Source organism: Adiantum capillus-veneris, chromosome 21 (genome assembly GCF_014529385.1).
Source record: "Adiantum capillus-veneris isolate H3 chromosome 21, ASM1452938v2, whole genome shotgun sequence".
Taxonomy (NCBI): Eukaryota; Viridiplantae; Streptophyta; class Polypodiopsida; order Polypodiales; family Pteridaceae; genus Adiantum; species Adiantum capillus-veneris.
This window is the reverse complement of record NC_140951.1, coordinates 69,025,517-69,051,042: the sequence shown is the minus strand read 5'-3', so window position 1 is coordinate 69,051,042 and position 25,526 is coordinate 69,025,517. Positions and strand designations below refer to the sequence as shown.

At 43.5% G+C, this 25,526-nt stretch overlaps 1 protein-coding gene across 2 annotated transcripts in view; it reads right to left on the bottom strand.

Moving 5' to 3' along the window:
* Positions 1-302: 302 nt before the first annotated feature.
* OVA9 (glutamine-tRNA ligase, putative / glutaminyl-tRNA synthetase, putative / GlnRS) overlaps positions 303-25,526 on the bottom strand; it is a 73,080-nt gene continuing 47,856 nt past the window's right edge. The window contains exons 10-24 of one of the 2 annotated variants that reach the window (XM_086493772.1): positions 22,642-22,697; positions 21,814-21,904; positions 21,349-21,435; positions 20,610-20,807; positions 20,332-20,430; positions 20,091-20,222; positions 19,876-20,012; positions 19,267-19,366; positions 19,099-19,194; positions 18,913-19,013; positions 18,716-18,821; positions 18,508-18,597; positions 18,284-18,413; positions 740-858; positions 303-459 (exon numbers count right to left, since the gene is read on the bottom strand). In XM_086493772.1, the coding sequence (XP_086349898.1) occupies positions 761-858; positions 18,284-18,413; positions 18,508-18,597; positions 18,716-18,821; positions 18,913-19,013; positions 19,099-19,194; positions 19,267-19,366; positions 19,876-20,012; positions 20,091-20,222; positions 20,332-20,430; positions 20,610-20,807; positions 21,349-21,435; positions 21,814-21,904; positions 22,642-22,697 (1,521 nt within the window). In that variant the 3' untranslated portion in view covers positions 303-459; positions 740-760. Of the gene's footprint in view, positions 460-574; positions 859-18,283; positions 18,414-18,507; positions 18,598-18,715; positions 18,822-18,912; positions 19,014-19,098; positions 19,195-19,266; positions 19,367-19,875; positions 20,013-20,090; positions 20,223-20,331; positions 20,431-20,609; positions 20,808-21,348; positions 21,436-21,813; positions 21,905-22,641; positions 22,698-25,526 lie in introns of those variants that run through there. The other variant, XM_086493771.1, reaches the window with a different exon arrangement.

Below are 25,526 nucleotides of genomic sequence, written 5' to 3'. Positions count from 1 at the left end.
TAACCGCAAATGTAAGAGAATCACAGCCAATGTGTCTGACAGCCATGCAACGTGGCAAACATTCAAATACATGGTAAGAGAACACTATAAATGTCTTACTCCTTTCATACATGACTATAGAAGATGATAGAACTAGGATTTTAGATAATAGTGTGAGCTCTCAAAATGAAATGGTTCATCAATGGCAAACCCATGCCTATATTTGTGGCCTAAAGGTCAAAGATTTTGTATAGGACAATAAAGATAGATTTATATTGCCAAAAAGAAAAAAGTATGCAAAAATTGAAGCAAGTCCATCCAAAATTGGTACAAGGGTATTTTAGTACATTTAAAATTTGAGAGTACTTTAAGTATTTCAGCAAATTTCAGGGGCATTAGGATAAATTTTCTTTTGTTTTCATCTGAGCATAACTCTCAAAGGAAAAGGATGTCTTCAACTAAATGAGCATGGCTTCAGTTCTGTGATGCAAAGAAGGCTTGAATGAATTTCACTTGCCGATCAAAACACCCACAATGCCATGAAATTTATTATTTATTAAAACTAGGTCAAAAAAAGAAAGAAAAAACAAGATAATTACTAGTAACTAATATTTTAATTGAGCACATTATTGCTTACAAAAATTTTCATGCCCTCACTTCAATGTCACTAAAGTAAGAGATAATTAATAGCTATATAAAAATGAATAACCAGCTCCAAACCCCCTCCTTACACCGGGTGGAAATGATAAAATACACAAACCTTATATATTACACAACCGTCTTATCTTCCAGCAGCTTTGACATAAGAATCCCTGAGAGAGACGGTCCTATTGAAGATAATTTTCTCTGTAGTACTATCTTGGTCTACACAAAAATAGCCTGCAAAAGAAACCACACTTGTAAAATTTCATTTTTTAGTAAAATCTTGTATGTAGTTACATAATATAGTTAGTAATTGACAGAACAAAAGGAGTGGGAAAAAGAAATCCTGAATGCTGGAAAAAGAACCTTGGTTTTCTTCAAAGGCTGTTGTTGAAAGACTGAGCCAAAAGCCTTTCTTAGAGAGGTATTCCTATGCTAAAAAATGCCTGTTCTTCAAATTTGAAGGACCTGGCAAACGATTTCTTACAAGGAAAAGCAATCAGTGATTGCTAGCTCTTACATTAAGCTAAGTTTTTATGAAGAGATTTTATGATGAAGCTTTTGTCCTGTTCGGGGCTTCCTTCTCCTCCACATTGTCAAAGGTGCACCACAAAAGGGCGAATCGGGTGATGATCTCATTTGCAACTGCGAGCAAACCTCCTCTCGGGACTGAGCAGCTAATGCATCTCGGATCTATCGTGACAAATCTCCTCGTAAACGTCCTCCAATCACGTACCACGCACGGAACGGGCACAGGTAGCCGGTCTGCAATGTGACTTACAAACAGGAGGTGGAGAGCAGAGAGCACTAGAGAGAGATTGTGAGATCGCTAGCTAAAATGCCACTAATAGAAAACGCCATAAGAGTGGATCTGGTGCACACAAACGTCAGAGAGAGAGTGTAGCCCCATTGTAACAAACTTGGACACCCCAACTCAAGATTCTACCGCGACACAACAGAGATTCACTTCAAAACAGTTCACAAAATTGACACGGCCTGGTGTAGTTCCGTGCATAGAGGTATTGCCCCAAAAATTGGCGCCCCTTTCGGTCTGTGTTCAAAGTACAAGAGAGTAGGCAGGTGCTCACTCTCAGACTCTACGTCTAGATGCTCTGAGAAGTGAGGCCTTGCCCACTTATTTAAAGGCACAAAGGATGCCCAAAAGCAGAGCCCCAAAAGCATTAAACTCAAAAACTTTTAATCTCAAAAGCAATTGTCCCAAAAGCTGTCATAAAGATCAGCCAACGTGCATGCTGCCACGTCACCAGCTAGCGCAAAAAGCGGGATTCCGTACAGTTTGCCACGTCAGCCTGCTAGTGTATTTTGCAGGGGTCCGTAGTGCTGCCACCTCACTGTGTGTGTGTGTGTTTGGAAGCCTGCCACGTCACCAGTTTGTGACATACCCCCCTATTGAAAGAATTGTAATCGCCCTCAATTACGCTTGCAAAACAGACAGAGGCCATAAACTGTTTTAGCACACACTGACAGTTAGTACCAATGCACTAAGCACAATACATCTAGCACATGTACTAATCGACACTCACATCACCGGACATCACAAGACATCACATGACAAATCACATTCAAATTCATTCCAAATGTTAGACCATGATTAATCGGCAACAAATTTAGTAATCGCATCTAGATCCACTCGGGACCTCACAGATGCCCGATTAACTACTCCATATTGCAATCATGTCTATAGAGATTTATGAGACCGGAATGTTGCAATCATTTCGTCCTTCAATTCCCACACTCAAAAACGTCAAGTACAAATCAATCAATATTATTTGCATTTTCGGGAATTCCAGTTCATAAAGTCATACAGCAGAAGACTGTCAGCCGAGCAGTATCCTTGAAACCCAAAGGGACATCAGTGACTCTATATCAAAATCGGGGTAATATGTTGACAAAGGAGCAGAGTGACTCCCCTCTTGTGCAAACCCGCTGCACTAGATTCACCCATGCTGAAATCGAGGAACTATCCGAGTAGACTATGCTAAACCAAATGCTTCAAGGTAAAGTTTCTCAATTTGAGGAGTATCTACTAGGTCCTCCTTCTCTATCCACTTCACATCCAATGCAGGATAGTTCTTGAATACAACCAAGAACCGCCGAATCACTTTACCTTTAATCTTTCTATCTTTATGTGCCAATGTCTGTACTGAAACAAGGATCTCCTCGCTTTCCTCCACTTCCGATTGCTCATCTGGCTCCCCATCATCGGGCACATTGCCTTTAAAAGGCTTCAAGAGACACACATGAAAAGCATTGTGAATTCTCCAAGTATCGGACAGCTTCAGTCTAAAGGAGACATCATTTATCCTTTCTTTTATCTGGAAAGGTCCATAGTATCTCATGCTAAGCTTTGGAAAAAGCCCCTCCTTTCCCTTTTTCTTTGTAAGGCGTGCCTTCTCAAAACAGTAGAGCACCCAATTGTCTTCCTTTCATTTCAAATCGCGACTGTGTCGATATGCTGCCTTCTTGTGTCTTTCCTGAGATTTTGCTAAAGCCTCCCAGACCTTGGCAAAGGCAGTGTCCAAGTCCCTCGTGAACTAATCGGCTTCAAAAATCTAATCTTTCGTGCTTAGGAAGGATGGAACCTTCCTAACACCTTCGATAATCTCAAACGACGCCTTCCCCGTCGAAGAGTGGATCGTGTTATTGTAGGCAAATTCCACCAAGAGATAAAACTTTCCCATTGAGTCTTTTGATCAGAAATGTAAGACTTCAATAAATCGAGTTCGACTGAATTTGCAATCTCAGATTGCCCATTGTCTGCGGGTGGAAAGATCACGAGAACTGCAACCGTGTGCCAATGTTCTCCCAAATAGCCTTCCAAAACAAACTCGTGAATCGGCGATCTCTGTCAGAGACTATTGTCTCAGGTATGCCATGTAATCTGGGCAATGAACAGTCTCACTAAATGATCCGGCTTGACTGTTTTCTTCACTGGAATGAAATAAGCTTGCTTGCTAAATTTGTCAATAACAGTCTAGATACCATCATGTCCACTTTGTGTCTTCGGGGGATATGGAATCCATAGCAATACTTTCCCAGGGGTGGGTGGGAATGGGCAAAGGCTGTAACAATCCCTGTGCTTTATGCATGTCGAACTTGACCTTTTGGCATACCTAGCAACTGCGTACAAAATCGTCCATGTCCTTCTTGAGCATCGGCCAAAAGAAGTAACGCTCTACACATTCCAAGGTGGTATCAATGCCGCGGTGACCCGTAAATGGTGGACAGTGGCATTTGGTTAGAACCTTTTTTCTCAACGGCTGTGTAACGCACAACACCGTTTTCTTGATCAAGTAGCCATCCAGTATAGAATATTCCGCTACTACCTTCCCATTCTGTATTCGACTGAATACATCTGCAAAATCTGGATCTGTGGCGTACTGATCGACCGTATCCTCGACGCTTCTATGATGAATCGCGGAAATAACCAAGACTTAAGGCTTCCGGGACAAAGCATCTCCCACCAAGTTCTTTTGTCCCTGTACATGGACAATCTGGAAGTGAAACTGTGACAAGATGTTAGCCCACCGCATCTACTTTTCCGAAAGCTGCTTCTGTGAAAAGAAGTAGCGTAAACTCTGATGATCAATGAAAACTGTAAAATCGGCTCCGAGTAGGTAATGTTGCCACTGAGTAAGAGCATAGATAACCGCCACAAGCTCTTCCTCATAAATCTATGCTCTCAATTCTGGCCGGGTCCATCTGTACTCGTGCTGCTGAGACGATGTGTCCCAAAAAGTGCATCTCCGGTAAGAAAAATTCACTCTTCTTGGCATTGATTACTAACTTGTGATCTTGCAATGTCTGAAAGACTTGTAGCAGATGGTGTCTATGTTCTGCCTCATCCTTGGAGAAGACTCTATAATGTCATCAAAGAAAGTGCCAACAAAAGATCTGTACTCCTTGAAAATCCTATCTATAATTCAGTTGAAAGTCGTTGGAGCATTGGTAAGGCCGAAAGGCATCACCAAAAATTCATATACACCGAAGCTCGTCCGAATAGCTGTCTTGTAGACATCTCCCGGCGCGATTCTAATCTGATGATACCCGCTTTTCAAATCAATCGTGCTGAAACAAGAGGATTCCTTTAGTCAATCAAAAATATCATTGATCCTCATAATCGGAAATCTGTTCTTGATGGTGATTTTATTGAGAGCTCTGTAATCAATGCACATTCTCCAAGATCTGTCACCAAAAATGGTCTCTGGGGTACATGGACGCAATCCATGTTCCTCCACAGAATCTTGCCAGACTTGCCAAATTCCTTCTAAAGAGTATGTTGATGCCCTTGATCCACAAATTTTTGAATTTGGATCACTTATGAGGTCTCTACCATCAAGTTTTCATAATTTCAGAGTTATGGTCTTTTTTGCCAAAATATGGTTTTCACCCTCTATTCCTCAATCTTTTAGCCCAAATTTCATGGTGGTAGTTTCTCCTTATCCTACGTTCTTGTTGTGCCTTATTAGGGCACTTCGTGGAGACGTGCCCATGTTCCCTGCATCCAAAACAATTTTCCTCTTTGATGTAGTGGGCCCTCTCGCGAAGGGTGAGCCGAGGTCGTGAATCCTTGTCTTTCTTTTCTTGGGAACTCTTTCTCTTTCTACTTTCATTGTTAGAAGTCTGTTGGGTTCTCTGAGTCAAGATCTCATCATTGGGGTAAGTCAAATTTCCCGAATGTATCGCAAAACCCCGTTTCACATGACCCATCAATTCTTGAATAGAATTTGACTTTTGTTACAAGCAGTAATCTCGGATCTCTGTAGGAAGTCCGCAACAAAACCCCTCAATCTGTTCTTTAAACGAGACCTTCTTAAATGAAGAGGCTGGTAGAAAAGAAGTCCAAAATCTCTCGCAATAAGCTTCTAGAGAATCTCCCTTGGTCATCCGAAGATGATTCCAAGCAATTTGTATATCTCGTTCGTACTCCCGAGTCAGCCAAGAAGCAATAAATTTCAACATTTAATTGGAGCTTCCTTTCTCAGTAGAAGGGAGGACCACCATGTTCGAGCATTTCCCTTGAAGAAAGATGTAGCCCTCCTAATCTTGAAGTGTTCTGAGTAATGCCCTCCAAAGAAAGCTATGTCAAACTGTTGTATGAAGGCCAAAGCCCTCGGAGTATCTCCGAATCCAGAAAAAGAGTCAAACTGCTGTATGAAGGCCAAAGCCCTCGGAGCATCTCCGAATCCAGAAAAAGAGTCAAACATAATTGATTGTCCACCTTCTTTGAATTCTTTTACTTTCTTGCTTTTATCTTCGAGGAAGTCATATTGGTTGGCTTTATAAAAATGCATCTTCTTTGCATAAAGCATGTGATCGTCAGAGTCCGAACTGTCTGAAGATGACTCCTTTGTAGAACTGTCAGAAACTGGGCAAAATCTAGGCTTCTTTGCCTTTTTTTGGCCCTTTCCAAAGCTTTGCTTTTTGCTTCACTTTTTGCATTTTCTGTCTTCTTCGCTCGAGTCAGAAGAGCTAGAAGAATTGTCAGAAGAAGAAGAAGAAGAAGAAATGGGTAGTCCTTCAAATCGTACATGCTTCTTTTGCTTTCTTGCCGATGCAAAAGAAGATTGACGACCCAAATAACCCGGGAAGTCAGTCCCTTTCTTGTGCTTTTTATGTGTTTTTTGGATTTGTTGTTTACGTCCAAAAGCCGGCTGATCTATGTCTGAGCCACCTCTTGTAATTCTTGCTCTGTAAACATCCTCGGAGAAGGAGGTTTCTTGATTGCCGGTTTGATGGATGGTTCTTTGGCCTTCTGCCCCACTGGGTATGTACTTCTGCGAGGGATTGCTGAGACAAAAATTTTGCAAATTTTGGATCCTTCTCAATTTTAATCATTTGCTTTGTTGCCTCGTCGACCAATTGTCAACGTTCCATCTCTTCAATCTCAAGCTGAGTAGGTTGAGGTGGGCCGTACTCTTCCTCTGATTGCTCATGAGAATCTTCTTCGTGATCTCCTCCCGCATTCCCAAATGCAGAAGAAGTCAAATGTTTCTTGTTGGAATCCATAGGTGTCGCGAGAAAAAGGATCGGATTTCCCGGTAGAAGAGAAATCGGCCGCGCTCTGTTACCATTGTAACAAACTTGGACACCCCAAGTTAAGATTCTACCGCGACACAACAGAGATTCACTTCAAAACAGCTCAGAAAATTGACACGGCCCGGTGTAGTTCTGTGCCCAGAGGTATTGGCCCCAAAGACTGGCGCCCCTTTCGGTATTCCTTTTTGTATTAATCTGTGTTCAAAGTACAAGAGAGTAGACAGGTGTTCACTCTTAGACTCTGCGTCCAGATGCTCTGAGAAGTAAGGCCTTGCCCACTTACTTAAAGGTACAAGGGATGCCCAAAAGCAAAGCCCCAAAAGCATTAAACTCAAAAGCTTTTAATCTCAAAAGTAATTGTCCCAAAAGCTGTCATAAAAATCAACCAGCGCAATTTACGGGAATCCGTATAGGCCCACGTCGTCAACTAGCGCAAAAAGCGGGATTCCGTACAATTTGCCACGTCAGTCTACCAGTGCATTTTGTGGGGGTCTGTATTGCTGCCACGTGGCATTTCTGCCGCAGTCACTATGTGTGTGCGCGCGCGTATGTGTGTGTGTATGGAAGCCTACCACGTCACCAGTTTGTGACACCCAAAACACTATCGACATGATATGCGAAAGTACAAGAAGGGTTTGTTGGTGGTGGTGGTGGGTGGGGGGGGGGGGGGGGGGGGGGGGGGGGGGGGGGGGGGGGGGGGGGGGGGGGGTCTACATGTATAGGCAACTTAAAAAAAAACCTTGTTCACCTGCTAATACTCCACAACTCGAAAATAATGCTAAACTCCTAATAAATTTGTAAAAATCACTGAAAGTTATTAACTACCCACATTTACAACGAAAACTGCAGGACAATAGAGATTGACCCCGGGAAACCCTAGGAACAGGGGTCCTGACTCATGCCAACAGCAGTGTCGAATGCCAAGATTGTACGTCCACAAAACAGCCCTCACTCCCTGATCTGCTCCTGAAAGATATTGAACCTCCATTGACATAAATCTAAAACTCTTAACACCCTCACTCAGCTCCTTGATGGGATACCACTCCAAGGGAGCTATCATGACAGAATGATGTTGCCTGCGGTAGAGGTTTCGTAAGGATATCAACATGGTTTTCGGACACAAGAATATACTCTAGCCAAATAGAGCCATCCTTGATCTTCTCACGAATGTAATGGTAGTGTATCTCCATATGCTTGGTTCGGGCATGAAAAACCAGATTCCTAGCGATGGATACACAACTATCGTTGTCAAAGTAGATCGTGGTCGTCTGCTGCAGCAAGCCAATCTCCAGAAGTAGCCTCCATAACCACATTGACTTGCATGTAGCACTGCAGAAAACCCTATAATCCGCCTCTATCGGTGATAAGGCAACTGTAGGCTCTTTCTTACTATTGTGTGTAATCTCTAGTACCATCGTCCATCTGGATCTCCACCCCAATCTGAATCACTCCATCCTCACAGAAAAATCTGAGTCCGTACCTCCAGACGCATAGAGCATTAATGCCTAACGACCTTTGACTACTTTAAATATTGCAGAGTCCAAAGAGTCTGCTCCATATGTGACTTGGTGAGTCTCTGCATAAACTGACTAAGAAGTCAGACCGAGAAACTGACATCAAATAAAGTGTTAAGAACACACAAATAAGAGAACCGACCAGCTTCTGATACTTTGTAGCATCTACTTCATTTGAGGGGTCATCCATAGGAGATGAGATACGTTTGCACTCGGTCACACAAAATGTTTCGAACAACTCTTGGACATAGCATTGCTCATAGAGAAAGATTCCCCTTCTGTCTACCATCTCTCCAATCCAAGAAAGTAGTGAAGCAAGCTGAAATCTATCATCTCAAACTCCTTATCCAAGGTCTACATAGTACTGCGATGTGCTCAACATGGCCATCTATAATCACAGGATCGTTCACTTAGTGGATAGTATATATACCTAGATGACTCCAAGATACGCCACAAAGGAAAGTGCAAGGTATAAACTCATCGTGGTCTTGGATCTCCATAGTATTGCGATGTGCTCAACATGGCGATCTATAATCACAAGATCGTTCACTTAGAGGATAGTATATATACCTAGATGACTCCAAGATACACCACAAAAGAAAGTGCAAGGTATAAACTCATCGTGGTCACCAACAAGACAACATAACCATCAGCTCCATCATGCACAGTATTGACTAAATAGTACGACATGCTTCGACTTGATGCAAATTTTCCAAGTGACACCCTTTCCATCCTTCAATATCTGTATCCTGGTGCAGGGTCTAGTGGCGGGCACCTACAAGTGCAGCCCTTAGAGTTCTACATGATTTCCTTCCTCGCTGCTCCGCTCTCACTGATTACAGGAGTCCTCGTCTCATCGCGTCTATTCTAGGGCGCGACTTCTCCGGCGTCATAGTGAATGGTGGGTCGGGTATCAACTTGACGCCCGAATTCACTATGTTGGCATTAGGTCTCCAACCTACCCGGCCCGCTCCCTTTACAATGACTTTGGCAAACCAAAGAACTATCTACCCTGTGGGAATAGTCCCTCTGCAAGTACAAGACTTCACATTCAACCTAGATTTCGTTGTGGTTCGCCTCCCTCAGATAGAGGGCAGATTTCCATTACTCATTGGAAGACCATGTGTCACAAGACGGGAACCACGTGCCAACAGAAAAGAACAGACTAAACAGACTTTTAGCACTTCAATAACAACTGAACTGAGAGAGAGAGAGAGAGAGAGAGAGAGAGAGAGAGAGAAAGATGACACGCGACACGGAGTGGTGGAATTCCACCCCAAAGAGTATTGGCCCCAAACCTTGGCGCCCCTTTCGGTATTTCTTTATATTGCATCAACACGGTACAAGCCGGTACTCAAGACTCTGCACCTTCTCCAGGAAGCATGCCAAAGAATGAGCCCTAACCTTATATTTAAAGGCACTTGGCCTAAAAAGCAATTACAGTGAAAAGCCTTCAAACTCCAAAGCTTCCGGTCCAAAAGCAATGCCAAAAAGCTACCAACGTAAATCATGGAAATCCGTACAACCTGCCACATCATCAACCAACGCAAAACGTGTAAATCGGAACAGCATGCCACGTCATCAACCAACGTGATTTTTGAAAATATGCCACGTCATCAACAGCTACGCAATTTCTCGTGTGTGCGTGTGTGGGTCTTGCTTTATTTCCTTTATGTCACTTGGGGCCCCATCGGATGGGGTCCCCATACGTTGCTAGGATTTCTTCTTCTGTTACTCGTTCTTCTTAGGGTTTAGGCCCCTCGCGGCCGGCATCTGTAAGTTGGCTCCATTCTTTAGGCTTTGACACGTCAACGGTTCGTTACATCTCCCCTTCTTGAAAGAGAGTAATCATCCGCGATTACAGCATATCTGCAAAACAACTCAAGTTAGCTCAAAAATTTCCAAGGGTCATTCCGAGGGACATTCCGAGGGACAATCAGTTTGTTCTTTTTGTTAAGGAGTTAGCTTCTCCTTTCAACTCTTTTGATCAAGGAGTTGGCTTCTCCTTTCATCCTAATCGGGACTCTCGATATTCCGACGTAGTAAAATTAGCCATCACGCCCCGACCGTACTGATCTTCCACGGGTGTCTTGATGCACTAAAATTACATATCCAAGCAATCTCATCCAATTAGGAATATTCAGTGGTTGGCACATCACAATGCAACACAAATGCTCACATATGTATGTTACAAGACATAGAAACATAAAACCGCCGATGAACACTCCTCCCGCATAACCTAACAAGGTCCGAACCAGGAGATATTCAACAACTCCCTCATCACTCCTCCCGCATAACCCTAAAAATGTCCGGGCCAGGAGATATACAGGCCTTTTACAACCAAACGCTCCCCAGACCGCAGTCTGCGTCGTTTGGAGGTGCTGAGAGTAACCACTGCTCAGACTTCTTAATGCTCCTCCCGCATAACCATCCATGTCCGGGCCGGGAGTCACAATAACAATACCCCCCCCCCCATAAAATAACCACAAGGGTCCGGGCCATGAGTAAAAATAACACTTTCCATTCATCATTTCTCACTACACCCGGGAGTAAAATCACCAATCATTGAAACCAGTATTAAAACCAAAGTCAAACATTTTAAATCGGCACCAAAACAAGTTCAAAACAGATACCATCCATTTCAAACAAATTTTCACAAACAATACTTTCTACCTATAAAGAAAAAACAAGTAGACAGAGTTCATTCAAGGTTTTGTTCGAACAACCGAACTTTGAGGACAACTGGCTTGTCCTCTGCATCATGGTGATGGTTCGCTTCCGAACCTGGAGAGTCCCATCATTCTTGTCGCGCCAAGGCATGCCCAAGAGAACGTCGCAATTGCCCAACTTCATGATGTGGAAATCAGCTTTTCCATGATAATTTTCAATAGTGGCTCACTCGGCTTCAATTTCTCCACCCTCTGCATCATAATCAAAGTGCATCTGCTTTAAGAATTTTGGATGAATAAAGTTCTCTCTAGCTCCGAGGTCAAAGAAAATAAGGGCTTTGAAGCCATTGACTTTGCCATATGCCCGACACAATTCATTTGTACTCTCAAGTCATATGCCATAAATATCAGGAACTAGTCCAATAGCGGGTCTAGCTCTCTTAGCAGGAGGTGGCGATGGGTCGACAGTAGAGGAGGTCCGCCTAAACTCTCCCTGACCGGGTGCCCATAGGCCTTCGGCCTCCCCGTAAGCACTAAGCTCAGCCTCAAGAACTTCCCCATATAGCTTGGCCATTGTATGGCCGACCATGATAGTCCTGTAATTCCCTAGGTCCGAAGTGTCCGACCATGATAGTCCTGTAATTCCCATGGTTGGCCATTGTATGGCCGACCATGATAGTCCTGTAATTCCCTAGGTCCGAAGTGTCTCGAATCTTATGGATCGGTACAATGGTGTGTCTGGTCCACTTCTCCCGGAAGCCCTCCCCTACAACCCGGTTGAACGCATGTGCAATCAACAGGGCTATCGTGTCGTCTGCATAATGAGGTGCTCACTCTCTAAACCTGTATGGTCTGATGATCGACAGTGCTGTAATCGGTGGATGACCTTCTTGACCATCTCGGCTGTGAAGAAGGAAGAGCTCGTGGGTCGAGGCCCGGGAGGTTGGGGATCGGAGGCTCGTTCGGCACCTCATAGGGTTTCTCTGCGTAGTCGTGCCATACATGTGGATCCTCAATGGGGGTAGTCGATCGTGGCTCTTGGAGGGTGCGCCACGCTGTGGCACTTTCAATGCTCATAAACAGGTGATATAGCTCTAGCTCCTGTGCCTCCTCAAAAGCTCGCCGCTTTCGACGTGTGAGTGTCTTCATTTGGCGTCTGCCCTCTCGATCAGTGGTCTCTCCAAGAGTTCGTTGTGCACGCAGCCAGTGCTAGAGATCTCCACACTCATCATCGTACCAATGGTTCTGTGGCATGGTCCCTAGGGGGGAGTGTGGCCTGTATGGGTGGTGTGTGGGAAAGAGTTTATGGTTGATGTCTGGAGAACAGATGTGATGTGAGAGGCAAGCATAGGTAGAGGTGTAGAGAGGTGGAGCAAGAGGAGTCCCTTCTCGACCTCTGTCGAGTATAAGGGGGCTAGCTCATGTGTGAAATGGATCGTGGTGTGTGGGGTGCGCGTCATGGGTAGGAGGGGTGTGTTGTCGCCAGTGAAGGAGAGCGCAAGATAGGTGTGGTCGGCTCCAATCAATATGGGTGGGATGGTGAAAGAGCTAAGTAGGTGGGTGGCCTCTTTGGGTCCCATGATGTAATCCACAGTGCTGTAGATAGTCCTGGCATGTGATAGCTCAAAACGGATCTAGAGGTAACGAGCTTGTGGTCTCACAATTTGTATCCTGCTCCGGAATCCCTATCTGAAGAGTATAGCCACCCTACTGATCCTCTTGTGGTGTGCTGGCGAGTGCTCTCTCGATGTAAGGACTCCCATTGAAAGCCCTGAATCTTTGGTAGACTTTGCTCAAGACTCTCATGTGTCTCTGTTAGAAGAATGATGTCATGTCCTCTCATCCCCTCCTCAAGTCTCTCTGGGTGTGTCCATAGGTCTCCGTTGCAGTTCCAAACAACGAGATGTATCTCTTCATGTGTCGCATAGGCCACAAGTCCCTATGCAATGGTATTGCCATCAATGATGACCCTACCATCTCGGTATATTGCCTTCTTTCCTTCTTTGCAAACTTTCATGACTCTAGGCATGCATGCTCAGCGGTGGTCCTGTTGCATCTTGGTGAGGTTGTCGTCAAGGTAGATATAAGGCCCCTCGAGCACTCTCAGGATGACCCTCTCAGAGAGCGTGACCTAAGAGACCAAAACCGTATCACATGCGATAAAATCACTTGAGATAAAGCATAAAAGGCTAGATCCTAAAACAATCCGAGCAAGAAAGGTAATGAAGCTGGTAGGAAAGTAGGATACAATCTCGTGTTACAAAATGTAGAATGGGCAATGAGGACAACACACCCAAGAGCGGAAACAGATGCGTCATCCCATGAACTCTCACATAGGCTGCTGCAACATTGCATAAATCTCCTCCGTGGTGAATCGCCCGGGATGTCTCACCCGGTCTTGAGCGATGATTACCTGTATCCTTATGTGTGCATGTTGCCTATGCGTAGATCTCTGAGGCCTCAAACATCTCTAACGACCAAGCTGGATTGCTCGATCAAACAGTATACCTTGTTGAGGGGATATATGATACTACCGCTCAACATCATCCCAAGTGGTGTTGGTGAAGAAATCCCTAAGCTCTCTTTGAGCTAGCGCTTTGCGTGTCGACTTTCTGCTCCTCAAGAGTCTCTCTATAAAATGGTGTATCTCTAAAAGAAAGAGCTCCAAGCATCTCTTATCAGCGTAATCCATGATCCGAGAAAGTGGTCCAAACCCCTCTTTAAAGAGACAGTGAAATCGTCCTCGGATCTCATAGTAAGCAGTGCAACGGCATATATAATGCTCCTCTTTCTCATGCTCTTGCTGACATATCTCAGACACCGCATTTGATTAATTTACAAGTGGGAAACCTCCAAAGAAGGAAAACCCACAACAAAAAGTCGATACATCAGGGTGAACACCAATGTGTTCCAGTATGAAAAGGCTCTAAAAGCAAACATAAGAAAGCTAATAAAGGTCAGGCGATATATCCCCAGCAGCGAGGGCAAACCGCAAGGATTTCCGCTGAGACATCTTGAAGTAGGGGAAAGGGTCCAGATCAATGCGGTCAAACATGCGGTAGTTGCTTTGGCGCCAAATACTCCAGAAGGTCCAATATTTGACCCATGTGAAGAGAGTAGCAAAAGGCTTTAACGGCGGCGACATGAATCCAAAAAGGCAGAATTTCTTCTAAAAGACCGCTGCGGGAAAACGGAGACGCGTGAGTGTAGAAACCCGAGCAATAAAGATTCTAGTACAACGACAATCCCATAGCAAGTGTTGAACAGATTCTTCAGAAGCAAAGCAACGAACGCAGCGTGAGGAGCTGATTCGACGCTTTCGCAAAAAAGAACCAACCGGCAGCACACCCATCAAGCAACGCCACAGAAATAGATGTTCCTTAAGAGGCAAATGGCTCTTCCAAATGGCAATAAGGGGTTTCTGCCACCACCGGGTGGAACGCTGTAGTGACCATAGGTCATTGCAGTGGTCCACAAGCCACGGATCGGGCAACAAAATGTTGTAAACCTGGCGAGCAAAAACTGTAGTGAAGTTGAATTGTTGTAGTCGCCAATCCATGATATGGCTTCCATCAGCCAGAGGTGGAATGGGGAGTAGGTCAGCCAGCATGAGGTGCAATTGCCGCCAGAGAGGTCGATAATGCATGCCTAAACCAAAATTGCGTGCCATCTTGTCAAAACGAAGCACTTTCCCTTCTGAATTCACGACATCAGCAGCCATACACAGCCCACGACCAGAAAGAAAGTAAGCCTGGCGTGGGAAGCTGTCCACCAAAGTCAGCGGGAATGCCCTGCTTCAATGAATGCTTTCCAACCTCAAAGAGTTACCTTCATGCTCGGTGCGACCAGCCCATGTCAAATGTAAGGTGACCTTTTTCCAATCCGATATCAAAGCAGAGATGAGAGAACAGCCAGGAATATGTCCATCAAGTTTCCCAAACACAAACTCCCAAAGAGATGAATGCCAATGGCCAAATGAGGAGGTAACCACATGCTCACATAAGAAAGCAACCATCACTGTCTATGGTTGTCGCTACTCAACAAGCGTGGGCAAAACCGATGCTTTTCTAACAAGAGCATGTCTGCGCAAATCCAAGATGTTAAGGCCACCAAAGCGCTTTGGACTGCAAATCTTGCCCATGGACATCAAGCGCAAACCACATTTGTTAGCGTTTGTATGCCATAAATGCGACAAATATAGACGACTGAAGAGAGGTAAGTCGGTGTTGCAGCCAAGGCAACAAGGGCAAATAGAACTGAACATATGCCATCATGATGCTCTGTACAATGCGGAGCTTGACATGTAGTGGCCAAATGGACAATTTCCAATATTGGAATTTGATATTCAGATGATTCATAACCCATTCAATCTACTGAGTACCAGTAATATGCCAGTCAATAGGATATCCCAAATGTCGGGTAATTTCATGCGGAGGCACAATCTTTCCAAGCCACAAAAGCTGATGCAAAGCTTGTGCGTGAAGAGGCAAGAGATTAGACTTGTAGAAGTTAACTTTAAGACCAGCAGCAAGACCAAACAAGTCCAGCGCATGCATAATTTCGCGCATGTCCTCTAGAGTATTCTTGGGCGTGAACAAGGAGTCATCCGCATAGGCCTGCCCAATGAAATTCTGGCCTGAAGGCAAATGTAATCCATGAAGGTGGCCTTGGGAGATCAAGTGATCCAAGTGTAAAAGCAGAGGGTGGGTAGCAATGGCAAATAACAAGGTACTAAGTGAGCAGTCTTGTCGAACTGAGCATCCAAGAGACCAAGAATCTATCGCTTCGCCTGCAAGAATCCCTGAGGTCGTACTGCGAGCGTATAAAAAATACACAATATGCGCTAACTTTGGGCCAAATCCGAGACACTGCATGACATCCGCAATATAATCCCAGTGGACAGTGTCAAAAGCCTTATCTATGTCAACTTGCATCACAAACACATCCTGTTGTGTATACTTAGCAGATTCCATACCCACAAGGATATTGGCCAAGTTATCCATTATTTGGCAACGAGGGATAAATCCGTACTGCGCCTGATGAAGACCTGTAAAAGATAATCTTTGATACGAAGTACTATCATTTTGGCCAAAATCTTATAAATAACGAGCAGAAGGGTAGTAGGCCGCCATTGGGAAAAATGCTCGCAGAGTTTGCATTTAGGTATCAATACAAGAAGACCCTCTTTCCAAGATTCTGGCAGATGTTGAGTGTCCCATGCGGCATTCATCATGAGAAGCAGAGGCTCCTTGAGAGAATCCCAGAACGAGATGAAGAATTCAACAGTGAGACCGTCCCAGCCAGGTGAACGCCATCTACCAAGAGCAAGCAAGGCCAAGTGTAACTCATCTAGCGTAAATGCTACCTCAAGACAATTAGCAGCCTCTGGTGAAAGAATTGGTTGCACTCGAGATAACAATAATTGCCGCGTACGGTGAGCCTCAGTAGAGGTGGAGGGAGGAGCAGCAAACACAGAACTGTAGTGAGAAACCATAGCATCAGCAAGCTCCTGTTTCGTAGAAGTGCAAGAGCCTGAGGGGAGCATAACCCACTTAATACTTTAGGTTTGTCTAGTATGATGCAAGTGTTTGAAGAATTGTTTAGAGGCACACCCTTTATCCATGAGAGCCCGTTTGCGAGCGCGAGTTTGCCATTTATCAAGTTTGCGCTGATCATTCTGACGTAGGCACAGACGAGCCTGACAAACAGCGGCCTCTTGATAAGCCGATAAGGGTCTCAAATCAGCCAACTTTTGAAGACTTTGGCAAACCAACTTTGCCTCATGAACATCCCCACGCAGCTCGCACATGTACTGCTTACCATAATCCCGGATAACGCATTGGATACATATGACAAAACGATACCATGCAGTATCCGGATCATAATGCATCTCATCACAGAGTGAAGGAATGACCTCATTACCATATCTTGAAAGCCGTCATGATAAAGATAAGCATTATTCATATGTAGTAGACGCTTCCGAGGAAGAGCCTGATCACACGCTGGCGGGCCGAATTGTATAAACGCCACAAGACAGCCACAAGAGCTAATATCTTGCCACAAGACAGCCCTGTGCCCAGATGCCGTATGCCCATAAACGCCACCCACCTCATACACTTGATCATGCAACATACATTGTATCACCATCCATTGACCACCCAAATCATTGTAAGCAAGAACCGGCTGTAGTTCATGACGAACTAGCATCAGAACACCCAAAAACCAGCCAAGCCAGCATTAGCTATCCAATAACCCGCAAAATAAGAGCATTGTCCGGCAAAATCGTGTTGATTATGTTCCTGTAAAACCACTACATCTGCCTTACATGTATGTATAACATGCCAGGTTAGCCTCCACTTGTTGGGTTGCGTAAGACTCGCACATTATATGAGATGCATACTATACTGCTATTCATCACACCACATATGTACAAAGGGCAAAGAAAGTATCAACTAGGTCGACATGCCCATGGACACGTCTTCATCCATTCTGTGCAAAGGGGAAGTTAATGGCTGACTTGGCCCAGGATGCGGGTCCGAGCCAGAAGCTTCACCTCTAACCACATCCTCACACACACACACACACACACACACACACACACACACACACACAAAGAGTAGCCTGATCAGTGTAAAGTCAAGTCATAAAGAGTAAGCAGATTGGACATGTGCAGACAGACATTGTGAGCAACGACGGAGTGGGCCCGTCCAATCAAGATGTCTATCTCTTGACAGGGGTGTCCCATCTTTGCAATCAATGCAAATGGGCTGTGCGTCAGACTCGACGTGTTTCAATGCAAAGCGTTCAAGACTATGCAGAATTTGATTCATCTATGATAGATCAAGTTGTTGCCGAACACAATTCATTGATACGTCTGGGAAACGATGGTTTGTTGCCGTTTAAGTTTGGTGCCCCTTATGCATGAATCGTCCATGTTGTATACATATTCTCATCTTTTTTCAATTTACGATAGAAACAAGCACTTAAGTCCCATCTAGCACTCCACTCCCAAGGATTTGGTGCCCTTCTGAGTTCGTTGTTGTTATCCAAATATGAACATCTAAGCATACTCGGTCCCTTAGCAATCCTTGTATTTCAATACTTAAAAGTGAAAAAATAGGAGCTTTGAACCATAAGACTCAAGAGCACAGGCTGTCCATAAGTCAGATTTCTAGGAAAGAAACGATACAAACGGTTCCTACTCAGGAGCTATGAAATCTGCTATTAACTGGTATTATTTTTTAGGCAAACCCTCGACCACCCTTAACCTGAAAGGGTTGCCTTCCCTTTATCAACAAAATCCTTTGCATCTTGCCTTAAGATTTTCTGTTGAGAAGTTCTTTTGCGATAATAATTTATCTAATAAAACAATGAGGCATAGAAGTACGATAAAATGAAGGTGGTGACAAGTAAACTCACCTAAACGTTCAAACTGGAATTGATCTCCAAGGCAGGCATGCCTTAAAACAGGAACTGCAAAGGCCTCTGCAACTGTCGTCTTAGAATTGGGGTTCAGATCTGCGAGCCAATTATCAAGTTCACCTGGATTCTGCACCCAAAATAAACTCACAAATCACAAAAACTCCACCATTGCACAAAAATCTTATTAGCCCTTGCAATACATAGACTTAAATAGCACAGACCTCTGACAAGAACAGGGTGTCAAACAACCGAACCTCCACCTTCAACGGCTGGGTTCCACAGGAAGGTTCAGCAACCCAATGTATCACCCCCTGTAGCAAAGACTCCCATCAGGACAACCAGAAAGAGGTAACTTTTGCTAAATGACAACAATCGGGGGCCCCGGTAATTGAACCAGTGTTCATAAGCTAAAAGATATGCTATATAAACCTTAGGCTTGATACTCTTGGCTGGATCGTACTCTGCATGGACTTCGACCACCGTAGTTTTATCTTCGGCATAAACAACATCCACACATTTGATTGGAAAAGCATACCTGATCGGTTTGACATGTCAGCAAGGAGGGAATAACAAATAATTAGCAGTGTTTAACAGAAACTAGCAGTATTTAAACCCTGCACAAATACCTCAACATGACGGTCTTTCCCAAAGAAAGACCATAGTAATCTTTCGAGTCCTTGATTCGAAAATCTGAAGATTCAATGTACACCACTTTACTAAACGGAACCTAGTAAGTAACAGACAACAGACACTTAAGTACAGACTCTGACAGTAAAGCTAAGCAACAAATATATCTTCCATAATCCACGCACCTCATAATGCAACTTGTCATCATCATCAGCTGCATCTGGCCAGTACTTGGCGCGTAAATTTGACACGGCATTTTCTTCCATATTTTTTATGACTACCTGCAAACATGCAATGCATGAGTTACAGAAGAAGAAGAGCTACATAAGTTTTCTGAATGGAAAAGATATTACCTTTAGAGGCTTCAAAACGACCATCACTCTTCGAGATTTCTTGTTCAAATCTTCACGAACATAGTGTTCAATCTTTTCCAGCCTGATCATGCTACCATCACTGCACAAAATCATGAAGAAAATCCCATAGCCAGATCACGATAGCACCAATCGATTCAATATACTGCTTTTGCCTTTCTACACTTAAAGTCTTGTTTTACAGTTTTAGACCCACGGGTGGCACAGACAAAGTCAAAAGTAATTAACGATGATTGAATGAGCAAAGGAAACATGATTGTCACAGATCAACGAAGGCCCACCTAGTCTGTCATTCTGAAGAAATCAAAACACACATGCCTCTTGATTTGTCGAAATTCACTTTTTATGATGCACCAAGGTGTTGCATAACTACCACGTGAAGATTATGACTACACAACCTACACCAAAATAACTATATCCAAGAACGACATAATCGAGCTCTTGGACAAAGCCATTGGTCAGATCTCAGGTATGTGCTAAGTTTGGGAACCAAAAAAGCCTGGAAAGCTCTTGTAGTCTGATTGAAATACTATCACCAACAAACACATCCCCCTCTACTTACCCAATATAAATAAATTGCAGAAGAAGTACCTTCTTGTTATTCCGACGTCACGAACAAAAGCATTGATCGCATCGGGTGTGAATCCTCTGCGTTTTAGACCAGCCAAGGTCATTAGACGAGGATCGTCCCAGCCATCAACCCACTTCTCGCGAACCAATCGGTTAAGCTGCACATGCACAAGATAACTGAACACACTTAATAACAGACTTCCAACAATCAATCGAATCCATTTTCGAAAGCATACCTTCCGTTTCGACAACACTGTATTGGTGATACTCAAACGTGAGTACTCCCAAACATAAGGGTGGTAAAGGTCTAAGGCCTCGAGCAGCCAATAATAAGAAGGCCGCCTGATTTCAAACTCCAATGTGCATAGCTAGAACCCACCATTGAAAAATTTTATCAAGATTTTTGACTCGCATGGTAATAACTCTGTTCTATGGCATGATCTTAATCATAAATTCAAGTATGCCTGAGAAACTTACAGAGTGAGTGATGTTTTCCAGCGAGTCCACAATGCAGTGAGTGTAGTCATAGCTGGGATAGATGCACCACTTATCTCCAGCATGAGGGTGAGGCGTATACTGTACAAGACAAAATGCAGTGAGTATAGTCAGCTGGAATAAATGCTCCCCACACGAAGGCGTAGTGTATCCTGTAGCTACTAAGCAAAAGTCATGCGTAAGATTCGCAAAATACATTAAGCCAAGCCCCATGAGTATAAATTTCTTTACTTTAGAGCAGTTATGTGAAAGAAGCCAACCTTGATCCTGTAAGCAATCAGATCGAACATATTAGGGTTCTCGCTCTTCATGTCTTGCTTCATACGAAGTGTCGCCTTCCCCTCCTCCATCAATCCCCTCCTCATCTCATCAAATAGTTTCAAAGATTCTGCTATAGGGCGATTTCTCCATGGACTCTCGGTCTTTGATTCTCTGAAACTTTTGATCTCTTCTGGAGTCTACCAACAAAAAAACTTAAGAAGTTTAGCAATATAACAGGAAGTGGTGGGACAGGCCCCGGACAATTAATACGAGCAAAGCAACTGAGAAAATAGGTTTCATCTATGATGGTTTCATGTGGCTAGATGAATCCAGGAAAGCCCAAATTCACCTTTGAAAGCAAAGTGCAAGCTATAAACTTGTGGTAGTCATCTATAACCACCAACTGCATCATGCCATACTTTGCCTAATTAATAAGTTGATGGAGATGAAGGACTAAACCTACAGAATAAAGACTGCATGGAAGTACTTCTCAGGTTGTAAGACAATGTTAAGGATACAACAATGCAATGTACAGTACTCAGTTTCTTGACAATTCTTGTGAGACAGCTTCACTAACAATTTCAAGCAACACATCTCCACCAAACTCACAATATTTCTTGTATCAGACGACAATCAAGCTTGAAAGAAACGATTTAGCTACTTCAACAGGCTGCCAAAGCTACAATAAATCTTACTACCATAGACACACCATATATAAAGCTTGTTTAAATACAAAACCTGATGGTCCACATACGCGTAGCCTCTCTTTATCAGTTCAACTGCAAGATCATAAAGCTCTTGGAAGTAGTCACTACTGTATGTGACCTGATTTGTCAGAACACCATAATAGTTAAAACAACAATTGGTCAGCCACCACACACAAGCATGTCATGTGCACATGCAGCCAAACAAGCAGGAACACATATACACACAGCATGGGGATAAAATGAGGAATCCCAGTTAAAGCAATAGAGTCTAATTGAAAACATAATCTTCCTTGCTTGAGGGTTATTTCAAATACCAATAAGAAAGTGTCAACAAATCATACATAATCATCAAAATGATAATAATGACAAACGAGAGGTAAGTCTGTCCATCATGACGCATACACTTAGGAGTAGAAATGCACGGAAACACAAAGCTTCCTCTTCGACCAATAAATTAACATACAGCCAAGCCACGGAGAAGTTAGTAATTCCTAACCTTAAAGGGTTTCCAACCCATCCAGTCTACTATCTCTCTAATGTGATCAATATATTCTTGTTTCTCTGCTTCAGGATTTGTATCGTCATACCTGCACAGATGAATACAGAGGCAGTCACAATAGTTTTTTGTACCCACCGGATTGCAACAAAATACAATCAAAGACGACCCCATAAAGGAAAAGCGAATCTATGATTATGTTGTGTCGATGCTTAGTAGGCTATCTACTGCCTGACTTTGTCATCTTATGTGAAATACCCGATGTTTTACTGCAAAGAGAATACAGTTTGGAGTATCTATCCAATTGTTGTATAAAATAATGTTTCAGCCTAAGCTTGTACATCTATGCTGCATCAACTTACTTACAGAGTCATTAACCTGCATAAATAATCCTTCATTTGACTATAAGTCAAATGCAGATTTAGAGTGGTCGTGATGCAGATATTATAAGGAGAAAATGGATCTAAATCCTGCGAGAAATTAAATTTTCTTATGGACTATGGCTAAAAGGAAAATATTTAGGCATACAAGTTCTTTTGAAAAGTCTCTGTCATCTTTCAAACCCTGCTAGTCCAAACTGCAGAGCAATCGATATCAACTGATTTTTAACTGGATGCATTGCAAGTCATTATCAACTCAATTGCAGAGGAGTACTGAGCTAAGATTATGCAGATAAAGTTGATTGTGGCAAAAGCAAGCGCTTTAAAAGATTTGAACAAATAACCTTGCTTAAAAAGAGATTAGAACGAAGCTTCTTTAAGCAACACAAAAATACTCCATTCAATATAGTAGCTTTGGCAGTTCAAACCAGCGCAAATGAACACTAACCTTAAGTAACACTTTCCAACTCTTTCTTTTGCTAGTCCAAAGTTGACAAAGAGTGCCTGAACATATCATCTTTAATCAGAGTAATCAACAGAAACAACGGAGAAGAAGACGGAGAAAGAGGGAAAGAGGCAGAGATTTCTACTGTTGTTGTTGTTGTTGTTGTTGTGGTTGTGGTTGTGGTTGTGTGTGTGTGTGTGTGTGTGTGTGTGTGCGCGCGAGCGCAAACCTCTTTAGAGGTTCATTATACATAACTTTATTAGGTGAACGTAACGTTATTAGTTGAGCTTGACAAAGAAGTAGAGGAAATAAAGGCGAGGATAGCACTAGAGACCTCAGATCACAGACAAAACAAGAAATTGCTTTTGCTATTAACCAAGGCGAAAAGCGATTTTACGACATTATAGGGTGGTGGTGGGACAACTTTTGTATAGCAAGATAAAGTTGGTGAAACCGGCCCATAGACTCACTAGAGGGCGGTAGAATTTACCTTTCACTCGATCTTTATGTTGATTAACTTTTCCTGTACTTGAGGACACAAAGCAATTACACGAATATACCTGTAACTAGAATTCAACACTTCACCACTTTGTAGCTAAAGCGCTTCCAAGTAGACAGCGACGCCCAGCCCTAAAGACTAGCGCCCCTTTCCGTATTTCTTTGTTCTTATTGGAAACAAACAATCGGAAAACTTTCACCTAACTCTCACCAAGCTGTCCAAACCTGTCCATGGCTGTAATTGCAGGTTTTTGACCCAATTTCCACAACATAACAGCACCAAAACCCCTATAGGTCAAAAGTACACATCTGCTATTGCCACTCGCCCCATGTTGATGTATCTTGATCACTTAACTTCAGCTGAGCGTCTTCATGGTTTGAAGTTACCCTTGGGTCATACCTTCATTGGGCAAGCTTATGCGGCTGACTTGTTGTTTATGCCTCGCAACTAGCACGCTGATGTCCAAGTGATTATGGAAGCTTTAGAATTGTTTGCGATTGCGGCTGGTCTTAAAGTCAATTTTCGTAAATTGAAGCTTCTGCCACTTCGTTCTTGTGATTGGCGTAGTCTATTGTGGCCAAGTGACATTGTTCCTCCAAATGTGATCACCATGCATTTGGGGTATCCAATTGGATTGTATGTCACTCACACTCAAAAAGTGGATTGGGTTATGCAACGCTTAAATGTCAAATTGCATTACTGGAAGCTATCTACTTGGCCATTACATGTTCACCTGCGAATCGTTCAGAGTATCCTGATGGCATATGTTCAGTTCTTTTTGCCACTAATGCATTGGCCTCGCCATTGTATTGGTTCTCTTGTTTTTGCAATTTTGTTTGATTTGTGGCGTACTCATGCTCACAAAGAAGGCTTACGTTTGATGTCGATGGAGAAGCTTTGTCTCAATATTTTGGACTTACGTAGGCATGTTCGTGCTAGGAAAGCTATGCTATTGCCTACACCTATGCAACAAATTCAGCCTTGAATTCTTATGTTTGCCTACCTAAGTCAGCATGTTGTCACGTCCTCATTTGGCCATTGGCAATCGTCTATTTGGGAGGTTGTGTTTGGTAAGATAGAAGCGCACATTCCTAGATGTCCTCTTGCTTCCACTTTGCTCTCATCTTGGAAAGAGGTTACGATTCGTCTATCGCGAAATGCTCGGGGGGAAGGTAATTCGCTTTGTTTGGAGAGTCTTCATTGGAGCCGAGCATTCTCTCTTACTTTGGTTGACCGCTCGTTGCCAAGCGTACTTCCTCTCTTGCCGTGGCATTCGGGTGGTTGAGGATGTGATGGATGTGGCCACTCTTGAGATTCCCTTTGTCGCTCGCCGGTTTGGATTGGGCATGCATTACCATGAGTTCTGGAGAGAACTTCAGCACATGCTGGTTGATTGTTTGCCCATTTCGCTTTGCCTGATTGGTGATCGCATGTTCCATTGCAATCTTCGGGAAATGCCTTTTCAAGATATTTCTGCCAATCGAGTTTATGCTCTTCTTCTACCGCAACCATGGCTTGCTAATCATTGTAATGCCCTTTGGCACATGCACAAATCTGATATTTGGTGGAGGAAGTTTCTCTCTGACTTGTAGAAAAGCCATTTTCCTTTCTTTCTTCGGCACTATTTGCTTGGAGTGCTCTCGGTGGACACTTTTCTTAGGGCACGTCATATCCGCCCTTCTTCTTGTATCTGTTGCTCGACTACGGAAGAGAATGTTTGCCACTTGTTGTGGGATTGTTGTATTACGAGAGATCTCATTCGCCGCGTATCAGCCTGTATGCGGCTCCGTTTTTCAGCGATGGTTTTCCATAAACGGTTTTGGGTATTTGGCATTTTCTCACCGAAATTGCAACGATTCGTAGTCTTCTTCATGTGGCTCAGATTTTGGGCTTACTTGATGTTGCCGAAAGAGTAGCACGGATGGGGAAGGCGTCAGTGTAATGGCTTTATGCTCCATCACATTCATGCAAATCCCTTCCCGTTCTTCAAGCTTTCTCTTAGGAGATCTTTACGGTTCGCCTTGGAAGTTGGTGATATCACCGCAAAAATACATCAGCTTTCCTATGAATGCTTTTAGCCATATTGTACAGCCGAACACTTATGTGTTCTTTTTCTTGTATATGATCTTTTCGGTGGGTTTTACTCGCTTTGAGGTTTCCCACTAGTACATTAATCAAACTGATTTACAAAAAAGTGTGTGTGTGTGTGTGGGAGAGGGAGGGGGGGGTAGGAGGGGGGGGGCGCCCAATCATCGTACTAGTGCCCACCAATTTTTACTTGCCTATTGTATGAGGTTACATGCATGACTAGATGCTTGGCATCTTTTTAGATATGCCCTAACAATCCTTCATAGTTTTGCTTGTTCAAAACCATTACAACAAAAAGCAT